The sequence below is a fragment of the Phaseolus vulgaris genome, chromosome 7 (assembly GCF_000499845.2).
Source record: "Phaseolus vulgaris cultivar G19833 chromosome 7, P. vulgaris v2.0, whole genome shotgun sequence".
Lineage (NCBI taxonomy): Eukaryota > Viridiplantae > Streptophyta > Magnoliopsida > Fabales > Fabaceae > Phaseolus > Phaseolus vulgaris.
In genome coordinates, this window is record NC_023753.2 from 38,887,926 (window position 1) to 38,911,870 (window position 23,945).

General features: G+C 29.2%; 2 protein-coding genes across 6 annotated transcripts; both read right to left on the reverse strand.

Annotated features, from left to right (window-relative positions):
* Positions 1–5,422: 5,422 nt before the first annotated feature.
* Positions 5,423–7,614, reverse strand: LOC137830743 (E3 ubiquitin-protein ligase PUB24-like). The gene is made up of 2 exons (XM_068638253.1): positions 6,875–7,614; positions 5,423–6,374 (listed from the first exon to the last, which is right to left on the reverse strand). The coding sequence occupies exons 1-2, from the start codon at positions 7,382–7,384 to the stop codon at positions 5,667–5,669; spliced, it is 1,218 nt and encodes a 405-aa protein (XP_068494354.1). The 5' UTR covers positions 7,385–7,614; the 3' UTR covers positions 5,423–5,666.
* Positions 7,615–13,744: 6,130 nt separating this feature from the next.
* Positions 13,745–19,022, reverse strand: LOC137830744 (BEL1-like homeodomain protein 1). 5 transcript variants are annotated; one of them, XM_068638256.1, is made up of 8 exons: positions 18,436–18,622; positions 18,070–18,179; positions 17,754–17,938; positions 17,554–17,649; positions 16,419–17,172; positions 15,649–16,022; positions 15,495–15,555; positions 13,745–14,806 (listed from the first exon to the last, which is right to left on the reverse strand). In XM_068638256.1, the coding sequence occupies exons 5-8, from the start codon at positions 17,133–17,135 to the stop codon at positions 14,009–14,011; spliced, it is 1,950 nt and encodes a 649-aa protein (XP_068494357.1). In that variant the 5' UTR covers positions 17,136–17,172; positions 17,554–17,649; positions 17,754–17,938; positions 18,070–18,179; positions 18,436–18,622; the 3' UTR covers positions 13,745–14,008. The 5 variants fall into 5 exon arrangements, with proteins under 5 accessions (XP_068494357.1, XP_068494355.1, XP_068494358.1 ...); XM_068638254.1 differs by lacking the exon at positions 17,754–17,938 and having other exon boundaries at positions 18,436–19,022; XM_068638257.1 differs by lacking the exons at positions 17,554–17,649; positions 17,754–17,938 and having other exon boundaries at positions 18,436–18,637.
* Positions 19,023–23,945: the final 4,923 nt, after the last annotated feature.

Consider the following 23,945-nt stretch of genomic DNA (forward strand, 5'->3'; position numbering starts at 1 on the left):
ATTTTTTTTTATAAGAGTTAAAGTATTCTTTAAATACTTTATTTTATTCATTTTATTTTGAAAAAATAAAACAGCATATTTAATTTAAGATTTTTTTATATATTTATTTTATTATCTAATAAAAAAATAATTATTTTGATTTTAAAAGTTTGCAAAGGAAATAATATTTTACCTTTTAATATTTTTTTTATAATTAATTCTAAAAAAAATTTATTAAAATAATAAGGTGTGTGATGTTAAGTAGCTAGCAAATGGGAGATTTTATAAAAATAATAAGGGTGAAACAATTATAGCTCAGTCTTTATTTCATGTATTACTAAAGAAAATAGTATAAGATGGTATTATCAGTTTATTTATTAAATGAAATAGGTCATAAATGAGTTGGAATTATAAAGTAAACCCTTTACAATATATAGTATGTTTTATGTTATGGTTAATATTCCACAATTTAACTAACATTTAATATTATATAAAGAATATGAATATATGGTGTGCAATTCTAGGCTTTGTGAATACAACTTGTTGACCCACAAATTGTTTTAACAGGTCAACTGTCTCAACAAAATGTCAGCATTAACATTAAATTGATCACGTGTCAAATTGAAGTTTTGATTTGGTAACATAAATGGGTTTTATTTTGGTTGACTTGCTTTAAAAGTTGACGCACCAAACTGAATGAGTTACATGATTATATACAACCAATATAGAAGGCTAGTTACACTTAATAAGGACAGGTGCTCTCCGTTGGGTCACGAAGGAAAAATATGGAGCAATGTTCTTGTGTGAGGGTTGGGGTATGAAGAATTACGGAAAGGATTCGTTTTCTTAACGATCGGTCGAATTGTTATTCAACTTCTTCTCTAGTTTATTTCTTACATTCTCTTCTTAATTTTGGCTCTCAATCTTCTAACGACGTTCAAGTCAGCAAAAGAAATTCAACATTCGGTTGTCAGAATACTGCAGATAATGACATACCTATTTTTTGGAATATAGAATATTTATATTACCTGTAGTGGTCTTTCTTTATTGGGTTAGGTTAAAGAGTTGGATCGTGTTCATGACTGAATTACCTAACTCCTAATCACGGATTAACTTTGCTGACCTTGCTGAAATAATATTTTACTTTAATAATTAAAAAAATATTTATAAAAAAAACACATTATAGATTATAGAACGGGAAAGGTATTCCTAGATTTGAAAATACCATATAAATTTTGTAATACGGAAATACCTCCCACATTCTATAATTCATAATGTATGTTCTTAAAGGAGTTCATTGTGAATTATAAAATTTGAAAGATATATCTTTTGAATTTTATATTTCAGAATTTTTGTGAATCACCCATTTCTAAATATAAAAGACATTTTTGATATTTTAAAAAGTAAGAGGTGCAATAAGAAATAAGGTGCAGGAAGAAACAACCCAATTTACATTCTAGAAAAGTAGATATCGAAGAAATTATCGTGTTACAAAAATAAAAATTTCGAATAGAATTAAAAAATCAAAAAAGTACGGAAAATTCGTTAAAAAAAGAAGAAGCCATAAACATATTTTAGAAAAAGATTCGTGTTTTCAAATTGAAATTGGGTGGAGTGATATGATGCAGACGTAATTGCCCAATTTATATTGCTGAATGGGGAGCCGTCAAGTTTAACTGGATGAAGATGGCCCAAATTATCGATGGGCCCATAAAATGGAAATGGGCTTTCTCATACTTTTAGCCTGTACGAACAATTCTTGAGGAGATTTGAAATTTTCAATTAGCTAATTGATACTATTTTGTTAGAAAAAAAAATAGTCTGTGTGAATGATGTATGAAAAACTCTCGGATTTATTATGATTCTCTAATATGAAGGAATATATATATGCATATGTGTATGTAAAAAACTAACTTAAGATAGCAAAATTATGACATAAATTATTAGAACGATTTATCCAACACATCCCCTAATTTAAAAAAGAAATTTTAAGGTTTTAAAAACTATAAAAAAAAATTGACTTATTGATTTAGTAAAATTTAAATGGTAATCAAAATTATGATAATTAAATATACATCTTAGTTTTATGTATAATAAAAAAGATAATTAACTCTGAATTCTTTAAGCAGTACTACCTACTATCTAATCTACATACTTCATTTCTAGAACAAAACTATATTTCTCATGTAATTTAAAGTTCATGGTTATGTTTGATTTGTGAAGACGTTATTAATGTAAAAACTTTTAAAGAATATAAATAATTTTAACTCAGGAAAAAATTAATTTATTTTATGCTACTAATTTATTTTATTTTATTTTATTTTTTGAAAATTTTGTGAAAAGTATGTTTAAGTACTAGAACATAGTCACTATGGAATATTTTTATACAAACATTAACTAATACTCTTAAAACACTAATTAAAAAGTTGAAAGTGATTTTTTTTTTTATAAAATATTCGTATTAGTAAAGGAAGATCATAATTTTTTAATGTATGACAAGTAGTTTCTACCAAATAATTCATCATTAATTTTTCATAAGTTCTCTTTCTGTTTGATACATTCGTATTAAAAATATAAATTAAGATAAACACTATTAATTAGGATATTTTGTTGGTGAAATTTAGGTCATGCTTAAATTTTTTTAAATGTGGTTTATAAAAGGTTAATATTTATTTTTAAAAATATAGGTAGCTATTAGTAACATCACATCAATGAAATTAAATTATTGAACTTTGACCATTTTAAAATCATTGACTAGATACCGTTGACCAGCTACTTTGGTTTCCGTTTTCTTTATTTTTCTTTGTACAAAATACAGAAACACAAGTAACTCTCCTTTTCCATATTATTTTTATTATATAAAAATGATCGAAAATATATGCGCTGTCACACATGTATTCATATCTTTATTTATTTTTAAATAATTCGAATTATTGTAAAATATTATAATTGTAAAAAAATTTAAAATATTATAATCACATATTATCTTAATTGTATGTATAAAAGTTTAGAATAAATTTAAATAGCGATAAAGTGATAGTAGAATATTTTATATTATATAATAATTATATAATTACAATTCATTTTGATGCTCATAGATAGAGTACAAGTGATTGAAACTTTTAGTATGTGGTTTTTGAAAATAAATTAACTAATTATAAATTAAAAAGGTCGTAGTTTTTTTTTAATTTTCTTTTAAAATTTGTTTCTAATATTTCAATATATATATATATATATATATATATATATATATATATATATATATATATATATATATATATATATATAAGTCAAAACTTTCAAAATAGGCATGAAACTTTGAACACCCACAACTACATGCATATTGTTGAAACTTGAAAGCTTCCTTACACTGAAAGTGATGAAGAATTTTCCTTTTTTTTCAAAGGTAAAATTGTTACTAGGGCACCAAGGATTTTATGCATGCAGTGTAGTGTGTATCACAATAATTTTTATTAATTTATTATATTCTGAAAAAAAAATAAAAAAATCAGAGTCCATGGTTGACAAGAATGGTCCCATTTATTAGCTCGTTTTTGAGGACTAGTTAATTTTCAACAAACAGTTCATACTGGGAAACTGCTTTAGTTGCTGTCACTTCGTATTCTTCTTTTTCATTTACTTTCTATTCACTCCTTCATTCATTGGATTCTGCTTCATTTCTAATATATATATATAAGTAATATTGTCGGCTATTTTGTTTTTAAAAATTGAATAATTAATTGATATTTTCTTATATTTACACTCAAAAATTGCTATTTTTTTTATGCGTATTATATTAATTAAGCATATATTAAATCTATGTGATTTGTAACAAAATATGGAAGAATCAGTAATTTTAAAAAAATTTAAAAAATTTAATGTCACTATAAAATTGGTTAAGCTGACTCTAATAGTATTTAATATTAACTAATTCTATTAGTGTTGGTTAAATCACGTTAATTTTATCCTAATACAAATAAATTAATTTTTTTTTATTTGTATTAGAAAATACTTTTTATATCATATTAGAGTCGTTCAATAACTCTTTTATATCTAACATAAGTAAACTCTATTACTGTGGGTTAAATAAACATTAATTTGATATTAATAAAAATATTTACTGAATTGAAAAATAAATAATAAATATGATTTTAAATTTTTAAAAAAATCATCGCATTAAAATCGGCTTAACGACTCTAATAACGTGACAATTTGGGATAATATAATATTTAAAACTATTTAATGTTTTCTTTTTCTACTTTTGTAAATCCTCATTTTAGGCGTTTAATGCTTTGAGATATAAACTAAACTATTTTAATTATTTTAAAGTGATTTTTTTTTGTATATCTATAAGGATTTTGATTGTTGTTACCATTTTTATACATTTGGATACTAGGTTTCCAACGTGGTTCTCTATTTAGTGGAGAATTTTTTTAAAAATAGTTTACACACAAAAAAATACCACATTCTGCATTAGTTAAAATAACAATTATTGATGTAAAATATATTTTATATTGATTATGCTTTACAATCGGTGTAGAAAATACTTTTTACAGAGGTGACATTTAAATTGGTTCGTGGATCGATTTAAAATTTGAAATATAATTGATGTAAAAGTCTACACTGAAGTAGTAGTTTAATTATATATTTTATTTCTAAGTATTGTAATTATATTTATTTTTTATTTGTAAAAGTATTCAACTTCTCCTCCTTATGCTTCACTTGTATGAACTAAATTTTGTGCTCAACTTGGATGTTCTATTCTCTATATTTTACTTCCATGTAGTAGCAAACATATAGGATAAAAATAAAGATTAGATTTTGTGACTGACAAAAAAAAGTACTCAGCAGAGGAGAAAAAAATAATCTAATTTATTATTAGAACATTAAACATCATTCATTACTGTTTATATTGAAGAATCATTTGATGATAAAAAAAGTATATTGAAGAATCATTATATAAGAATGTGAGACAATTGACTCATTATCAAATACGTACAAATAATTTAATTGTATAAATTAAAATACGAGAAAAAAAAAGTATCGGTAAAAAAAACTATAATATAATAGATAATATAATGTCATACAAATGTAGAGATAAAGAGAAGTAAAATGTAAATACAAATGAAAATAAATAAACATTTTTATATAAAATGTAATTAGTTGATGTACAAATTAATTTATAAAATTCTCTCATGTAAGTTTTAGTTATAACGTATGAATAAACTTATTATATCCTATTAAAAAATTCATTAAACTTTTTTTCTTGTTATTTTTCTATTTCTATTTCTATTTCTCCTAACATATATATTAAACACTTAATATCATTTGGATTAAATATTTTTTTGTCACTGCGTACTTTTAAGTGAAAACTAATTTTAATTTCTAATTCAAACTTTAAATCTCCTCAAATACCTGTAGTAATCTCCTCAATACCTGTATAAACACAAATTTCCAGTTGATTCATCAACACTGAAAATTTATTTATTACTTATAAACTTCAATAATTGTCTTAATAAAAAAGTTGAAAGTTTGAATTAGGAAAAAAATAAATTTTATATAATACATTTACCAAAAATATATATTTAACCTAATTTATTTGGAAGGTTACATGTTTTAGAACAAAAGCATGGTATATAGTGACAGAACCATCCAAGTAACGAAGATGTCACAAATGGCGTGTCGTTTCAGTAGCGGACGTAGGCGCGAAACGACGAATGAGGAAAGCAAAGCGAGTCAGTCCAGACCTCAGAGTGTTCCTTGAGAACTTCCATGGCTTTGTCCTTCAAATACTTTGCCCTATCAGCCTGAACCACCATGCAAAGCTTCGCCATGCTTCCCATCTTCAACATCTCCTGCAAAACCACCTTCGTCCCCGAAAACTTCGCCACCATCGCCAAAACAAACACCGCCCTATCGTCCACCGCCGCCGACACCTTCAGTATCCTCTCCGTCACCACCGCGATCGCCCCTTCATGGCTCAAAAACTTGGCTCTCCCGTTGGCGCAACAACACAGGTGGAACAATATAGCCAGCGTCAGTTCCGTCACTCTCTTCTCCGGCGCTCCCAGTTCGATCTCCACCACTTCGTGAACCACGCCCGCTTCCACCATCATGATCCTGTTTCGCGTCGAAGAAGAAGCGCTTAACAGAACGTGAAGTGCTGCACTCGTTCCTTGTTGGGTCACCCCGTGTCTCAGAATCTTCACCATTGCTTCGAAGAATTCGGGTTTCAGTCTCTCCAGAACGTGACACGTGTCGCCCTTGTTGATGATCTTCTTTAGAAGCAGAACCACGTGGGATTTCACAGCAATGGAGTTTTCCATTTCCTCGTGGCACAGAATCCATGTTAAAGAATCCAATGTTTGGTCGTGGTCCTTCACAAGCTGCGGCCACTACAAGATAAAAACTAGAATCGTAACAAAACAGTTCATATGTCATTTTTTACAAGGTTTTCAAAAGCTGTTTGAGACTACTATTTTGGCTGTGTTGTCTAGCTTCTTCCACACTATTAAGAATACAAAATATAAGGAAAATAACCTTTTTGTTTTGTTGATATTATTGTATAATGATGACGATGTCTATATTAACTAGAAAACAGCATAGGGACAAGATTTTATTAAGGTGGAGTGTTGTACTATTATAAGATTTTTTCTTGCTTAATTGAATGTTTGGTTTAGATTTAAGGTTTTGAGTGGTCGGTAAAACGATGGTGTTTATTTATATGAATCTGATCACTCTTAAAGTTATATATATATTTATATATTTGCTGATAAAAAAAAATATAAAACAGCAACTATAATACTATATATCTTTCAAATGGTATATTAGAAAGAAAAAGAAAAGGGCAATTAAGTTTCATTGTTAAATTCAGTGACTAACTAGTGAGACTCACTTCGTTCTTGGGGATCTTGACAAACTGCAATATGCTAAGAGCTTCATGGAGACCCTTTTGGATTTGAGCTTTTCTATAGCAGTTGATGATGAAGATGATCATTGCCCGTGGAACCCCAGCCTCAAGCAAGCACTTTTTGTTCCTCTCGTTCTCCGCAGCAAGAAGCTCCAACTGCACGAGGCTTTTGTGGTTGTGGAGGTCTTTGAGGAGTTTAAGGACTTGGATTTTGTGGAGAGGGGGTTTGGGAGTTGGAATGCGAACGATGCCAAGTGCAGCGTTTTGGGTGCACCAGGCTTGGATCAAGCGTCTAAGGGTGTGGTTAGGGGTTAGGTCAGAGTCTCTCGGGAGGAGTTGTTTGGACACGGGGCATGTGCTGTTCTTGTTATCGAATAGCCATTGTTCAATGCTCTCTCGATCGTAAGTTATGCCCGTTATGGCCGTAACGGGGTCCCTCATGATTTGGAGGGATATGGGGCAAATGAAGTATTGAGGCACTTCAATTTCCTCCATGTCAAAACAAAAACACAAGAACAGAAAATGGTGTGTTTATTGTGAAGGGAGAAGGAGAGAGTGTGTGAAAGGAGAACTAGAAGAAGAAGGTGTTAGCAAAAGGTAAGAGAATTCGGCTTAGTTTTATGTGTTGAATAATATTGTAGAGCTTGTTGTGCTGGTCTTAAGTCAAGGGTCCATATGCGACATATAAATATTTATGGCAAAGTTTTAATGTCTTCATTCTAAGAGTTTCGGTGGTCAAAGCAAGAAAAAGTGGCGAAGAATGGGAGCCAAAATTAATTAAAGCAAGGGGAATTAGTTGTGGGTGCTTACTATTCAAATGTAAGACATTATTATTATTATTATTATTATTATTATTATTATTATTTACTTTAATTGGAATTTGTGAAATCTAAACTTCATTTTTGTTAAACTAATTTTTCTTTAAGGTCGTGACTTGGTTAGATGGTTGGTAATTTGTGGATAGTTTTTCGATCTGTATATCTAATGTAATATTATAATATAATTAATTAGTTTTATCATTCAATTACACTCTCCATAAATAATCATCTAATCTACATTAATAAAAGGTATACTTATCCTTAACTACATGGAATGTTTTAAGTGAGAATTTTCGTTAATACTATTGTCTTGTCTGGAACATTTTAAAATGTAAGTTGTGGTAAAGGAAAAAAACTTAATTTGATGTTGTTATTTTGAGGTTATGTGCTATATAGTATGTGCCCAAAAGGGAAGGAATGAAATGGTTCTAACGATTTGGGTATGGAAGTCAATGATTAGCCAAATCAGTGGGATACTTATTCTTACTACATCTGAATCTGAGCCCTCACATGGCCAAGTTGCAACAACTGTTACTAATACTTTCTCTTTTCTTTCTATTTTTTTTATTTGCCTGGAGGAGATTCTGCTGCTATTATATGTTCTCTTTAACCTAATCAATTAATTATAACATATATTCCTTTCACATCATACTGTATTATAGGTGTCAATCATCTTTAAAATCTTATTTATTTATTGTCTTTAAATTATATTTTGTATTGAATAGATCGACAATGTAGTTTAATTATTTAATACGAAATACAATCTTAATATCTATTTTTTCATCTCAGATATTTTTTAATTTATTATAATTATTTATTTTAATCCTATATTTAGTATTGGTTTAGAATTATTTTAATCCATTCAACTTTTCAAAATTAATTTAGTAGCACTTTAAAATGGTTGCAAACACCTAACATTAATCTTAGCTGTTGCAAACGTCTCTTGAAAAAGAAAAAGCTAAAAATGAAATGAAATCCTCTTACACACATTTCTCCACCTAGCCTTCCCACCTAGCTAACGTACAAGAAACAAGTCTGTCTCTGAAAATTTTATAAAGTTAGATTAAAAAATATACATAGTCGTTTTCAAGAAAAAAAAATAAGCAAAGTAACGAAATACTGTTATCAGGTAAAAAATAATAAATTATCAAACATTATAGTTTTCCATACTATAACAATAATAATTATATACAAATTATATCAATAATATTTTCCAATCTTTCTTGGTTTGCTTTTTTGTAGGATTCATTGTAATTGTGTAAAAGTTTTTCTTCTATTTTTTTTATTAATAAAAAATAAATTAAATATAAGTGAGATATTTTAAGGATGTTTCAATCCTTTTAAAAAAACAAAACCTCCTGTAAAAAATATACTATATTATTAGTCTGAATGGTTAGAATAATTAACATAAATAGACAGTATTACTTACTATATTTTAGGTTAATTATATATATTATTCTATACAGAGTAGTGAAAGTATACAGTAAGTAAAGAAGGTTAAGTGTGTGTATCGACGTAGGTAGCTAAGTAATTAAGACGATAGGAATCAACTTTTGCAGTCACTGAGACGACTCAAAGTAAACGTTTGGAGTTTGCATTAATCGCGTTCAAACACGTAAAAAAAGTGCTTTATTCTTCATGACCCTCGTGTTCGCGTTGACCTCCACATTCCACATTTAGCTAACCTAATTTCTGATTATATTTTCATTTTTTTTTAAACCAAAGCTTGATACCACAAGTGCTTCGATGTTTAGATTCTTTTAAAAATGTTCATAGTAAGATAGCTTTTAATTTCCTCACACAAAAGAGATTCTTCCTTATATAAATATAATTATATATTAATATCATAGTTTAGAATATAGTATAGAAAAATGTTTATAATGTAAATCTTGTCCTTAACATAAGATTCATAAAGAGATAATAATAATAAATGGAAGATTATTTGTATAATTAAAAAAAATCCATAAATAACTTGATATTAGTATAAGAAAATTATTAAATTAGTTGATATTTAGTAATTATATATATATATATGTTATATATCACATTAATGGTTTTTGAAATTGTACCGGCATATATAGATTTTAGAAGAAAAAATGTTTTTATCTCTATAAAATATAAAAATGAATTTAGTTTTATTTCTAGCCTAATACCTTTTAAAAGTATTCATGAAATAGAAATCAATTTGTAGAAACCAAAATAATTAGTTGCAATAGTAACTAAATTAGATATCATTTTAGAAACTAAAAAGAAATTTGGTTTCTAAATTAGTTTCTATTATTTTCTATTATTGTTAAATAGTTTCTAAATTGGCATCTAATTAGCAACCAAGGTTTTTGCTATCAAATTTAGAAACTAAATAATTGGTAGTTAAAACTTTAGTTGCTAATTAGATACCAATTTAAAAACTATTTAACAATAATAGAAAACTAATTTAGAAACCATTTTTTTTTAGTTTCTAAAATGGTCTCTATTTTAGCTTCTATTGTAACTAATTATTTCGGTCTCTAAAAATTGGTTTCTATTTCATGATTTCTTGTAGTGTATGGTTAGTCAGACAAAAAGTAAACTTTCAATAATTCAATAGACTTTTTCAACCCTAAACCCTAAGTCAACTTATTTTAATAATAATAATAATAAGAATAAAACTGTTGTGTTGGTGATTTTATGATTTATTTATAAAAAATCTTTTCATTGATATAATATCATCTAGCATGTTCTTAAAATTCTTTATAAATAAGTATAGGTGTATGATTTTTGTTAACATATGAATTTTGATCTACTCCTCATATATATATTTATATATATATATATATATATTATTTATTTATTTTTATCCGATAACAAATTATTGTTGTTACTTGAGATTTTAGTACAGTTGTGAAATTGTATAGTGATACTTAATATAGAAGTTTTTATTTAAAAATAATAGGACTGTTGTGGTAATGTTTTCTATAATTTTTTTTATCACCAAAATATTTGATATTGTAATGATATACTAGTCTTGTGTCTTAATTGAAATAGTAAAGTCTTTGTGCATGTTTGACTTCAAAAAGATAAATTATACTTTTACGCATTGTTTAAATTAAATAAATTGGTCTTCCATAAAAAAAAATTAAGTCAAACTCGAGTTTTATGTTTTCTTTGTTATTTTTTTAGTATCGTAAAAGTTTTTTTTAAATTAAAAAATATATAATAATTTTTTAATTTTAATGAAATATTTATAGGATGTTTTATTTTACAAATTAAATAAATGGTCAAAATATAAATAACACGGGAATATAGCTACTGTCATATTAAATTATGAAAGTAATAATTAAATAAATATAAAAATATTTAAAAGTATGACACTTAATGAGTAAAATCTAAGGTGCTATAATCACTATATTATGCTTTTACTTAGCACATATTTTAGTGCAGAAAGGCATAATTATTTTACATATAGTATTAGGCTTTAACTCATGAAATAAAGTTGATTAATCATACATTAACACTCTCATTACTTACTTACAACTTCATAAATTATTATTTTATTACAATATTCTATTTATATTTATTTTTATTATTATACTGAAATATTTTATTATGAAAAAAATTGTCAAAAATATAAGAAGGCAGTGTCAAAGAACAAAAATTCCAATACACTTTGTTTTTGAAAAAGTTTGCGTGTTTTTCTATGGGATTCATGATCTGGTCTTTTCCAATAGTCATACAATTTTTGTTGAAAATTTAGTCCTTCTTGCAACATTAAACTCAGTGTACAATCTCAAATTACACAAAATAATAAAAAAATTACAGTAGGATTCACTTACTATAAGAAAACTATTAATTACTTAGTCTTAATCTTAATCTTTTATTTCAAATTAATTGTTTAGATTAATTAAATAATCAGTACATTTAATTTTTTCTTAGAGAATCACTAATTATTTTTTTAATGTCTCATTTTCAGTAATATATAATTAATATTTTTTTTATATTAGTGATTACTGTAAAGCCTGATATTTAATAATTATTTCAACACTTAGGACAATATCATTACGAAAATCTTCCTAATAGATAGATTCACACTCTAAACAAAATTATTTTTAAAAAAAATCTTACTTTATTTTGAAAAGGATATACATTTTATACTATAATCATTTTAAAATTTAATTATAAAAATATTGTAATTAGATATATTTAAATATACTTATTTATATAATTAGTTTTTTTAATAAATATTTATAACTAATTGATATTACTTACAATACTTAAATATAAAAATTTAATATAATGTTATAAGTTTAATAAAATTATTAATGTCTCTAATATTTATTTATATTTTAATTTATGATTTGTTTGAATGATAGAAAGAATATTATGGTTGATTTTTTTTCAATACAATGACATTATTATTCTTGAAATATTATGTTAAATTAAATAAATAAAAAATTATTCTTCCTTTAATATTGGTGATTATATATAAATATGGACAAAATAATTCATAATCTATTGTGTGTAATTAATGTGCTTTCTAATCTTCGCCAAGTATAGTTAGATGTGATAATAAAGCTTATGAGACTTGAGAATTGAGTAATAAGAAAGTAGAAATGGCGTGGTGAATGGATTAATTAGTTGATTCATGTATAGAAAAAGAAGCGTGTGTGGCCCGAAAGGTGTTTGAATAAATCACTCTTCACATTATTCAGTCCAAATCCAAGTCCACCTTCTTCACTCTTTGCCACACACTTTAGTTGAGTTGACACTTCATAGCTCAAACTTTTTCTCAGAAATGTATAACTCAAAATGTAATTTTAAAGTGTATTTTTCATAAATATATTTTAGATTGTTTAATCTAAAATATATTTTTAAATTAAGGGGTGTTACGGTACAATCATATTAAAAAAAAAATATGTGAATGAAAAATTATTACTAGTAAAAATATCACAAAACTTACTTCAACTACCAACGTTGATCACCAGCTACCATAAACGACATGCACAACCTAAGAATGAAGAAGAAGGCACAATACTCACAAATGTATTGTTGGAATTATAAAGAGTATGGAGGTGCAAAGAGAATTGTCTTTTTTTTATCTTTAAGTGTTCCAATTCTGGCCCACTAACTTCCCATAACACGTACACTGAGAAAAGCCCATACAAGCTTAGCAACTATATATATATATATATATATATATATATATATATATATATATATATATATATATAATATAATATAAAAGAAGGCACTTAATTAATTTATTTTAATGTTATTTCTATTAGGCTATTTTGTGGATCATAGAATTTATCATGTGCGCAAAAAAATTGTTAGCACTATATAAAACAATTTAAAACTCCAATTACATTGAATGGACTTATATTTGGTATCATATTATTATACTGAATTTGAATTAGTAAATGTTATACACAGTTTAAAAAATTAATAATTCTTTTTGTAAGTTTCAAGGGTTTAATTTTTTTTATATGTTACAGATAAAAAAAAATTGTAAAATGAATAGTATACAAAAAAATTAATCAATTTCTTCTTTCTTTAGGCAATAATTTAATATTATTGTCGATTTATTTATCATTAGCTATAGCAAAATGTGATTATTACATAATTTAAGAACAATGTGATTTGTTGTGAGATTTTTTTTCCTGTATATTCACCATTTCTTCTGCCACCCCCATTAATATATTTCATAATAGTTTAATATATATCAACGTTTTATTCTCTCATATATGTTTTTTCTCTTTTTATGATATTATATCTTCTGTTGCATTTATCACTTTTTATCACCTATGTATTAACATACATAAATTGATAGAAAGAGAGAAATAGAAGATGAAAGTCACATAAGAGAAAAAGTAATAATAGAAATAATATATATAATATGACAAAGAAGATAAATAGAGATATGAGAATGATAAGTGGGAAATTTGATATAAAAGAAGGGGTACTTATAAGTTTACATGCACTTGTAACTTTGCATTTTGTTTGATTTATGAAAGCACCCAAAGAAAAGTTTGTTGAGAATCTAAAAAAAGGAAGGTACATATACTCTCAAATCAAAGATATATATATATATATATATATATATATATATATATATTATCTTTACCAATTGAAATTTGATGACACCAACCCATGTATCCCATTTTGAAAAGTTACAAAATTAATATACAACCTCAAGTAACAATATATTTTAAAATCACCAAGCTATCTAAGAACTCAAATGGCTCTTCTATGCAAGGTATAAACCTATACTAGAGTAAAATTCCTTCTTTCTTTACACTAAGATTCTCCCCTTCAAATCTCTTGTTTAGGCCACAAAGTCTAGTACCAATTGTGCTGCAAACCTCTTTGGGTTCTGCATGTTCATGCTCTCATATGCTGCTGAAGAGTGAGAAGTGGAATTGTTTAAGACACCAAATTGATTTGGTTGACCAATGTCCAACCCTCTTCCTAGCTGAATGTTTTGGTTAGGGAGAAAAGTTTGATGTGTTCCTGACAAAGTGTCACAATGAGGAAGACCAAGAGTGAGGGAAACACCATTACCTGAAAACCTTGGTGTGAATTGCTCAGCATCAAACCTACCAATTTCCTCCATTGGGTATTGTCCAAAACCACTAGTGAAGTTTGTTTGGCTCCCCATGAAAGAGTACCCATCCCTACTCTGTCTCTCATCCATTGAAACTTGTTGTTCATTGTTGCCCTCATTCATTTTAACATCCATGTTCATTGAAGAAGCACGATTTGGAGAGGGTAGAATTTCATGGTTCCTTGCTTTCTTGGGGCTTCCTTGTGTTGATGACCCAATGAAACTGAATTGATTCTTCACATTTCTTCCCCCTATGGGTGATGTTGATGGTGAAGTTGAAGCCATTGAATTGTTCTGACTCTTAGAAACATCTTGTTTGGAACTAAAACTTTTTGATTCAATTTCAGAGGTGGGATGTTTCTCTCGTGGAGTTGAATTTTTCATCGCAGGATCTTCACCACTCTTGCTTGATTTCTCCTCAGACCCGTTTAGTTCGTGTTCTTTCATCTCCTCCAAGTACATTTCCTCCACCATTGGCTTCCAAAGCCGAACTCGAGCATTTATGAACCAATTTGAAACCTGTTCCATTTCCAATATCAGTTCACAAAACCCACATTCTAATAATCTTTTTACCATCATAGGGTGAGAGAATCACTTGCTAACATTCTTCATGTTTTAATGTTTATGATGAGGTAAGTAATAGAGACACTCATACTATACTAAGACATGGAGATACATATAATTTTTAAAATGTAAGATACGAAGACTTATGAATATATAAATTGATAATAAAATTTATGTGCACTAAGTATGTTTTAGTTTTTTGTTTGAACATAAAGATCTTTTTCATGATTGGTTCAAAATGATTTATTCCTTATTTTTATAATCATAATAAAAATTTATACAATAAATTTGAATTTTAGAAAATTAATATATTTCTTTTTTTTTAAATTGTGTTAGACGCGTGCTAAATATTTTTTGAATTAGACACTTCATTGATACGTGTCTTATGAGTGTCGGTGTCTGATACATATGAGTGTCGGTATCTGATACATATGTTCGACACAGACCATTTAAAAGAAAAAGGAGTGTCCGAACTTCATTGACTATCATTGAGATTTTATAATTTCTTTAGTAAAAGGAAAAACTATTCCATAGTTCATGGCTATTCATGGTTGGTTCCAATCAATCTTCATATACACACACTCATTGAATCTTATTCATTCTTTTACACAATTGAAGAGTTGTTAAGTAGCAGTGGTGTTACCTGACTCCTGGTAAGCCCTGTTTGTTTTGCAAGCATGTGTTTGTCGGAGTCCTTGGGGTAGCTGAAACCAATTGAGCCCAACTTGTTTCAACACAAAGAGAACGATGGAAGCAGAAATAAAAAGTGTGAAAGATGGTATTTTGGAAGTGCTTACGGGTGGAGAAAGTGTTCAAAGAGCCAAGCACGTAAGACAGAAACCGATCTCTCTGGCAATCCTCTCTGGGGTCTCCAAGCATTGTGATGGATCATTCCTAACTGTTGAATAGCTCTCTGTTGGCGTAGATGATGGTCCACATATTTCAGCCTAGAACCTTCAACTTTAGTCCCAAAACAATCCTCTTCTCCCAAACTCCTATTTGCAGCTCTGATTTGACCTGTTATTGCATCCTTCAAACATCGAAATTGCTTTGAAATTGTTTGCAATGCAAGTGCAGTGTACGTCCTCGCAGAACCAATCCCTGCAACTTGCTCAAACGAGGATGTCACAATCTGCATCTGGTTGTGGTACTGCCTGTACCTTTGCTCCACCTTCAATTCCATAAATCAAATCAACAAAACAGTGCTACAAAACCATGTCATAAAAGTATATACAATAGTGTTGTTCATGTAAAAAAAATTTGTTCAATCACACAAAAACATGATAAATAACCTTTTTCCAAACATCATTCAACCACTAGAATCAATCTAGTATTGAAGACTTTGAGTATCGTGTATGAAATCACCATTGAAATTTTTATAACTAAACGATTCACTTCATATTATTGATGCACTGATTAATTAAATATGTGACAAATTTATTGAAGAGAAGACTAAGATGATGGTTTGATAGAATCAAGGAAAGTTTATTATCCAAAAAGACATCTAAATTTGGTGGATTTATTTATGCAGTCATCGATCAAATACAGAAGAAATAAAAAAGATTACCTCATCAAGCATGTTGATCAGCTTTGCTTTCTTCATCTGAATTTCTTGTCTCTCTGTAGTTGACAATTCAGAGCTACGTTTCCCACTTCCCTCTCCGCCGTCACCACTGGCGGCGGTTGATGATTCTCCAACCACCTTAGTTTTCTCGAAGCTCTTCTTCGCTTGTTCAATCTTAATTCCGCTGTTAACATTCACAACCTCGTCCAGAAGTTCTTGCGTGGCCTTCAAGTACTTGGAACTCAAGAGCACACTCTGAATCCCCACCACACCGCCGCCGTTGGAGGCCCCGGAAGCGGAGGACGACGATGGGAGCACCTCCTCGCCGTGCAGGCTGAGCGACAGTCCCTGAGAGGCGCGTGGGACCTCACGCGCCGCCGTGCTGGGGTCAATTGTGTTCCAAAGGTTGTACTGCATGCGCGGCAGGAAGCCATGCAGGGCGGAGACGTCGTGGGGCATGGGCGGCGGCGGCTCCTGGGCTGTGGCGGAGAGCGGCACGCCGACGAATTGCTGAGTGTGAGGGGACGGCGCATGGGGGAGGTTCAGCAGGGAGGTGTTGTTGGCAACGGTGGCGGCGGAGTTGAGAAACAGGTGGTTTCCGCCGTGGTGTGGCGGCGGCGCGTCGGAGTATTGGACATAGTCAGAGTTCATTAGTACGAGAGTTTGAAGGCCGTCAGCACCTGACTGAATTTTGGGGTTACTTTGAAAATATGTCGCCATTGGAGGAAACTTTCTTCTGCTTTGTTACTTGTTCAGACTGAAAAACAGAAAAGAAAGATAAAGATAAAAACTTCACTCCATAATAATAATAATCCCATAAGAACACATCACAACACAACGTCAAGCACACAAAAATAGCTAAGATAATGATCCCACAAGAACGCATCACAACACAGAAGAAAACAAAAATAACTAAGATTTTGATTAATAGAGTATGTGATTGCGATTTTGACTGTATTTAACTCCTGGTAACTATATCATAACCGTAATCACAATTGTATCAACAATTTTTATCTGTAATTTTTCGCAACATCAAAAAATCATGATAACGATGGCCAGAATTCAAAACCTTGTAATAGTATTATAGTACTCTTCCCCACATACGAAAGTTAACATTCAAGACTTGAGTTAGCTGTACCTTTCAGTGATGCGAATCTGGTTTGGAGTGTGAATTTTGGATCAACCCATCAAACAATTATTGGTAACTGAGCTAATTTTGTAGCCTTCTAAGATCCTGAGAAAGCGAAGAAGACATAGAGAAATGATGAATTACGCAGAAAACTTAACACACTCGATATTTAAGGTATAGACGAAACTGGTTTTTGGCTATGTGCATACTCTTTTTATAGCATGGTCGAGAACTTGAGAATGAAAGTGGTGAAAAAACTTGGAAAGATAAGAGATTTGGTAAGAGAGAGACTGAGAGAGAAAAGGGTAAGAGATAGATTTGATTATTTGTATAAAGAAATTAATGAGACTATGTGTGCACGTGGTTCATGATCGTTTCTGCACTACAACTACTACTGCAAAGAAAAGAAGAACTTTGAATTATAATGAGCAGAGAGAAAGAGACACAGACACATACATATTCTCAGCCACCAAAGCAAACACAGTAGTAAACATCATTAGCAGATATATGCATAAAATTACCAACCTGTGACAATATGTGTGTGTGATCTATGCTTCTTTGGATTGTTTGAGTCCCTTCAGTTGCAAGAGGAAAAGCTCGGTGTCAGACTCAAATCACCTGCACTTCTACCCCAGCTGAAAGTGGAATAAAAAGGAGTTAAAGAAGAGAGATGGGGTTAAAAAGACTTGGGGGGAAAAGATACCCATCTTTATTCATCTCATTATCCACTCATTTATTCACATCTTTTCTGAAAAATACATTCTTTTTTAATTTTTGAAATTGAAATTAATTCTGGGCAGCAAAGGTTATTGTCATTATTAAAGGAAAACAGTGAAGTGAAACATGTTAGTTTCTCTTTATCTCAGTGTGGCCTTTTATCGGGAGAAGTACCTGCGAACAGATCAAAACAGGGGAAGTTCTATCGATTTGACCCTCTCTTTTCAAATCACCTAATGCAGCCCTTGATGAGAAGCTAAGGAACTTTTGAAGGTAGAGAGAGAGAGAGAGAAAGAAACATGTTTGGGTTGGGATAAGAAATAAAATATTTGTATATAATGAATAATGTAAACAAGGGTTGCAAAAAGTCACCACCAGCTGAAAAACGAGGAAACGTCTTCTTCTACAAAGCTTAATTAATTAATTAATTGTTTAATAGTAATAATAAAATAATAATTAGAAAAAAAGAAAAGGAAGAAGATGATGATGGACAACAAGCTGGTGGATGGATCCAATTGCTTATTTCTCCATTAAATATCTTGTTGTCGTTTTCACAATTTCTCTGTTTTTTTCTTTTCAACTTATGTGTGCATTTTTTGTGGTTGGATGACTGAGTTTGAAGATAAAGCAATTAAATTGCCAAGGAACACAAAACCAACCACCATAACACCTACTTTAATGCTTTAAAAGCTGAAAACATATATGTATTTGTCCAAGCTTTTCTTTCAGAAATATTCTAAGCAAATACACTGCAAATGAATAGTACCTTCAAACTTTTACCAATATTTGTATGAATTTGTAAATTCAGAAAGAAGATTATAGAAGAGTAACCTGAAGAAGGAGAAAAAAGGAAAAGTAATGGGGCCAAATTGAGTGCATGCATGATGTGTGAAAGAATCATGACCCTCAGTGATTGGTCCCACTTTGGCTTTTCATGCATCAAACGACCTATATCACGCCTCATCAACAGGTCTCAAGAGAACAACTGGTGTAAAAAAATATCATATTTTTATGTAATTGTTAGGAATATTTTGAATTAATCTTCTTTGAAAAACTGTCTAAATTCATCAGTGGATATGTCGTTCTCAACTTTTTTTTTTGGAAAACAAAAGTTTATGATTCAAATTTAGCATCACTGTTTTTTTTATTACATTGTTTTTGTGGAATATCTTCCAATTTTGCTGGTGATTGATTATGATCAACAAAATTCATCCCAGGTAAGTAAGTTTACATTATCAACAAAATTTAATTTAAACTTAATAATTTATGTATTTTTTATTCTCTGACACAGGGTTCCTCAGCTTTAAAAAAGGAGAGAAAAAAAAGAAGAAAGCCCCTTATTTCAAAATTTGCCATACTTTTCCCAATAATCTTTGATGACTCCCAAAGAATATAAAAAAAGATAACCACAGAATTACTTCAACCATATATACTTCTTCTCATAAATTATATTGACTAGAATTGGAGATAAATAATTAGTAATTAATAACCTTTTCAAGTGTGAGTGAGGTAATCCCATTATTTACATAAGCATATTAATTAAATAAATCCACCAAAGACAGCAACAACTATTATTTTCCACATCCCAAAAAAGTTCTCAATCTCTATCAGTAACCCTGATTGTGCAAATGAGCAGTGACAGATCTAAGGCCAGTGATGTTAATAGGACTAAAATTTTTAGAAGTTTGGGACATTCATTCATGTGGTTTATTATATTATGTACCATATGATATTGATATTCATCACCAAAAGAAAAAAAAAGAGAGCAGTGGTAGGTGCTATTAATATGCTATACTGAGATGGTTCTGTGAATGGCCTTTTTGTAATCAAGATGTCATTCTCTTAGAGATCAATGTCAATATATATAATATTAATTTACTCATTATTTATTTTACATTTTCATATACTTTGTGTTGGATTCTTTCATAAAACCTAGTTACAACTTTTTGTTCTCACTCAACTGGGAATTAAAGAAACAGGTTAGTTTTGATAATGGACATTTTATGTAGCATGTTGGATCTTCCTAGGACACATGTTACAACCAGAACAATAGGGTATGAATGTCCTGTTACTTAAGAAATAATGAATATTCACATGTCAGAAGCATATATAGTTTTCAAGGTGTACTTGAATGTACAGAATGCATATGATAAGAATCTTTCTTCTGTAGATTAGAGCAAGAGATATATATGCATCATGATGCATGTGCTATCCTTTTCTTTTCTTTTTCTTCTTCCTTATACAAAAAAGTAGGTTTATTTTATCCTTGTGGAAGACTGAATGAATGAAGTTGACTGGTTTTGTAATTTCTGGAATATATTATTCCACTTTAAAAGCTTTTGATATTAGCCATAATATGAAGAATAGCATAACTAATGTCTCATATACTCTCATTTTTTCTAAATGTGGACTAAAGTTATTCTTAAAGAATATGTAATAATTTTTTTTCTATATTTAACTGTTTTTCATTTATACATTACAACTAATGTGTAAATATATATACACACACATAAACAACAATAACTAATAATTGTTGAAAATGATCACTAAATAAAAATAGGAGGGTTTTAGAAAACAACAATAAAATAAAACAAAAATCTCTTAAAGTTCCAATGGTTAGGTATATATCACAACCCTCACTCTAATGGAAAGCATCTCCTTTACCATTTAAATGCTCTTTTTTTTCAGCTTCACACTTTAATCTCACATTAATATCTCATGAAGCCTTGAATTTTTTTTTTTAAAAGTCCTCCATTAAACAAAAAAAATGAAGATTTTTTAATAATGTAATAGTTGAAATTCAGCAAGATTTGTGGGCGTGTACACACAAGTGCAAGATTTTTTTTTCAAAGTGAGAATTAATGCAAAAGGAAACTTGGAAGGTTCAAATTCCTCCCTTTGGATTAAGCAATCACTTATGCTGTATAATTGGATGCATGTCCCTTAGTGTATGATTTAGAAAAGTAAAGCCATTATAGAATCCAAGAATAGACTAAGGTGGAGGTTATCATGATGATGATAGTGACACGGAATTCAAAATGCTTTGGATATGATATGATATTCCCTAGAGAAAAAAAAACAATGAAGAACTACCACATAATATTATAATTAAACAACTAATTAACCCCTAGATTGAAAAATCTTCTAATTTGCGTCATAATAAGGTCATTGAATATTTAACCTATATCAGGCACAACTCATCGCAAAACATGTACAAATCCTATTGTTCTCCCCTTTATGGATTTCGATTCTGTTGAAGTAACCACATAAATATATGTGTTACGCATCACATCATAATCTCATACAATAAAAAATGTTAAACTAAGGATTTTTTTAGTTTTTTCTAGGACATGGTCCCTTTTGTGTATTCTCCATCAATTTCAACATTGTTATCATGAGATGGTTTTGTCCTGTTCTTTTCTTACACCAATTTCTTCCCTGGAGAAAATGACCTGAAAAGAAGAGAACACAGATAAAAAAAAAGGACTGCGATTTCCTGCATAAAAAATTCAATGTAGTTAGAATGTGTCGAAAAGATACCAAAGGTGAAATGAAACCGATATGTGTAAATAGTGCAAACATAACTCATATGTACCAATCATCAAAACCAAGATCTAGACAGTTGCATCACCATAAAAGAAATAATAAATAGGTCAATAGAAAGAGTGTTTTATTCAAACATAAATGTTTATTTCACATAAAGGGGACAATACACAATATTGTCAAATTCTATGAAAAAGGTTGGAACAGTGATGCTATTTGTTTTGAACATGGGTATGGCCAAGACTTCTTTTTTTTTTTTCATTTTGAGAAACACTAAAACAAATGGCGCTGAAAGTTGAACTTAAAATTTGTGTTTTCCAACCTTTTTTTCCTCTACAGTCTTTCTATTGGACTGAAATGTGTGCACAATAAATATGCATGAATACCTGTTATACTTTCTTTTTCTCTAATGTGTCATAATCCGAGTTAGGTTTTTGTTGTAGATCGAATGTACTAATCTTTAAGGTATTTATTTGTGTATAAAATATATTATCTTTGTATATATGAGGTTGAAATATTTTGAAATGTTTCTCTCTATTTTATTTTTGAAAAATGTGTTTCATAAAAAAAATATCTTGGTGGTTGAAAGAATGACTGTAAACTGTCATTCCAGGTCTAAGAGATAAAAAAAGTGAATTCTCTTTAGTTGAGATATTGTTATTTTGAAAGTTGGTGTTTCATTACGATTTTATTTTTAAAAGATATTTCGGTAAGTTGAAGAAGGAAAAAATATATAAACTATTATTATTTTCGATTTTTAAGCGATATAGTAAGATACCGGAACGTATTTTTATGTATTAATAAATGAAGGTAGAGATTAAAGTGTGGCTGAAATTTGTTGGGCACAAGAGTATTGTTGTTTTAAAGGGGGGACCCATTTTTGTGTAGGTAGAAAAGAAGAGAGTATTTGAGGTTGTTTGGTGATGTTTACTTTGGGATTGTCTTTGGTGGAAGGGAATAGCCATTAGAAGACGTAAGTAATATTATTGGGTTATGGTAATGACTTGGAGACTCAGCTGAAGGAGTAAAGACCAAAATGCGTACAAAAGAACCCTAATTTTGCCACAAAAATTTCTGGGGCCACTTTGTACCAACCTATAACCCCACTTCTACATACCTCCACCAAAGCCCTTCTTTCACACCCACATGTGAAGAATATAACCTTCTCCTACTACTTACCCACACATTAATGTGCCAACATCACCACGTAACTGCACTAAAAGACACATCATTCTATTCATTTATATGTCTATGGAAAAAAAAAGTACATCTTGCATCCATCACAAGATTTCATCTTTCATTATATGGCAAAAATATGCTTCAATTTCATAACATACTTTTTTTCTATAATTACTTTTAAAAAATAAAAATGGGTTTTTTTCAAGAAAATTAGCCTATACTAAATATCTTTCACAATTTTGTTTATACATAAGCTAAATTTTTCTTATAAATAAACATTTTTTTCCTCTTAGAAATGTTTATAGAAAATTTGTTTAAACCAACTCATTTTTTTATTAAAAAATTGATTAATGCGAATTGACATCCCTAAGTGATAACAATTTTTCTATGGTTATCATTCATAAGTGACAGGGGATATTTTTTAAGCTTTACATTATTATTATTATTATTATTATTATTATTATTATTATTATTATTATTATTATTATTATTATTATTATATTTTGTATTAGTTTGATATGCAAGTGGAAAATGCTACAATACAAAGAAAATATGGATGATTGATTCATGGAACTTCTTTATTAGTGAAGACGAGATTATGCCTTGGTTCAAGTAAATGTTTGGTCATGGGTTATGTCCAAGCCACACTTTGCGTATTTCTTTTTTTCTGATTGGTGTCTCGACCCTCTGGATGGATTAGATCATCCTTAAAGTAGTTCACATTTATTTATTTTTATTGTTGATAAAAAAAAGAAAAAAAAAAATTCACCTTACACATCACAAAAAAAAATCCATAATTCCCCCCTATTATTTGTATTAACAGTCATATGTTGATTTTACATTATAACACCCATGTTGATCATCTTTCCACCTCCATCTCCATGTATCCCTGACATTTTGTGAAAGTTTGTTATTATCTAATTTTTATAAGAAATTATTCAATAGTTGTAATTCTTATTGGA

Excerpts from the sequence above, each read along its gene's own strand:
- LOC137830744 (XM_068638254.1), bottom strand. The coding sequence starts at position 17,135 with ATGGCGACATATTTTCAAAGTAACCCCAAAATTCAGTCAGGTGCTGAC. Across the intron at positions 16,023-16,418 it reads TGATCAACATGCTTGATGAG|GTGGAGCAAAGGTACAGGCA; the intron begins GTAATCTTTTTT and ends ATGGAATTGAAG. Across the intron at positions 14,807-15,494 it reads CAGGGCTTACCAGGAGTCAG|GTTTCAAATTGGTTCATAAA; the intron begins GTAACACCACTG and ends GAAATGGAACAG.
- LOC137830743 (XM_068638253.1), bottom strand. The coding sequence starts at position 7,384 with ATGGAGGAAATTGAAGTGCCTCAATACTTCATTTGCCCCATATCCCTC. Across the intron at positions 6,375-6,874 it reads TCAAGATCCCCAAGAACGAA|TGGCCGCAGCTTGTGAAGGA; the intron begins GTGAGTCTCACT and ends TTTATCTTGTAG.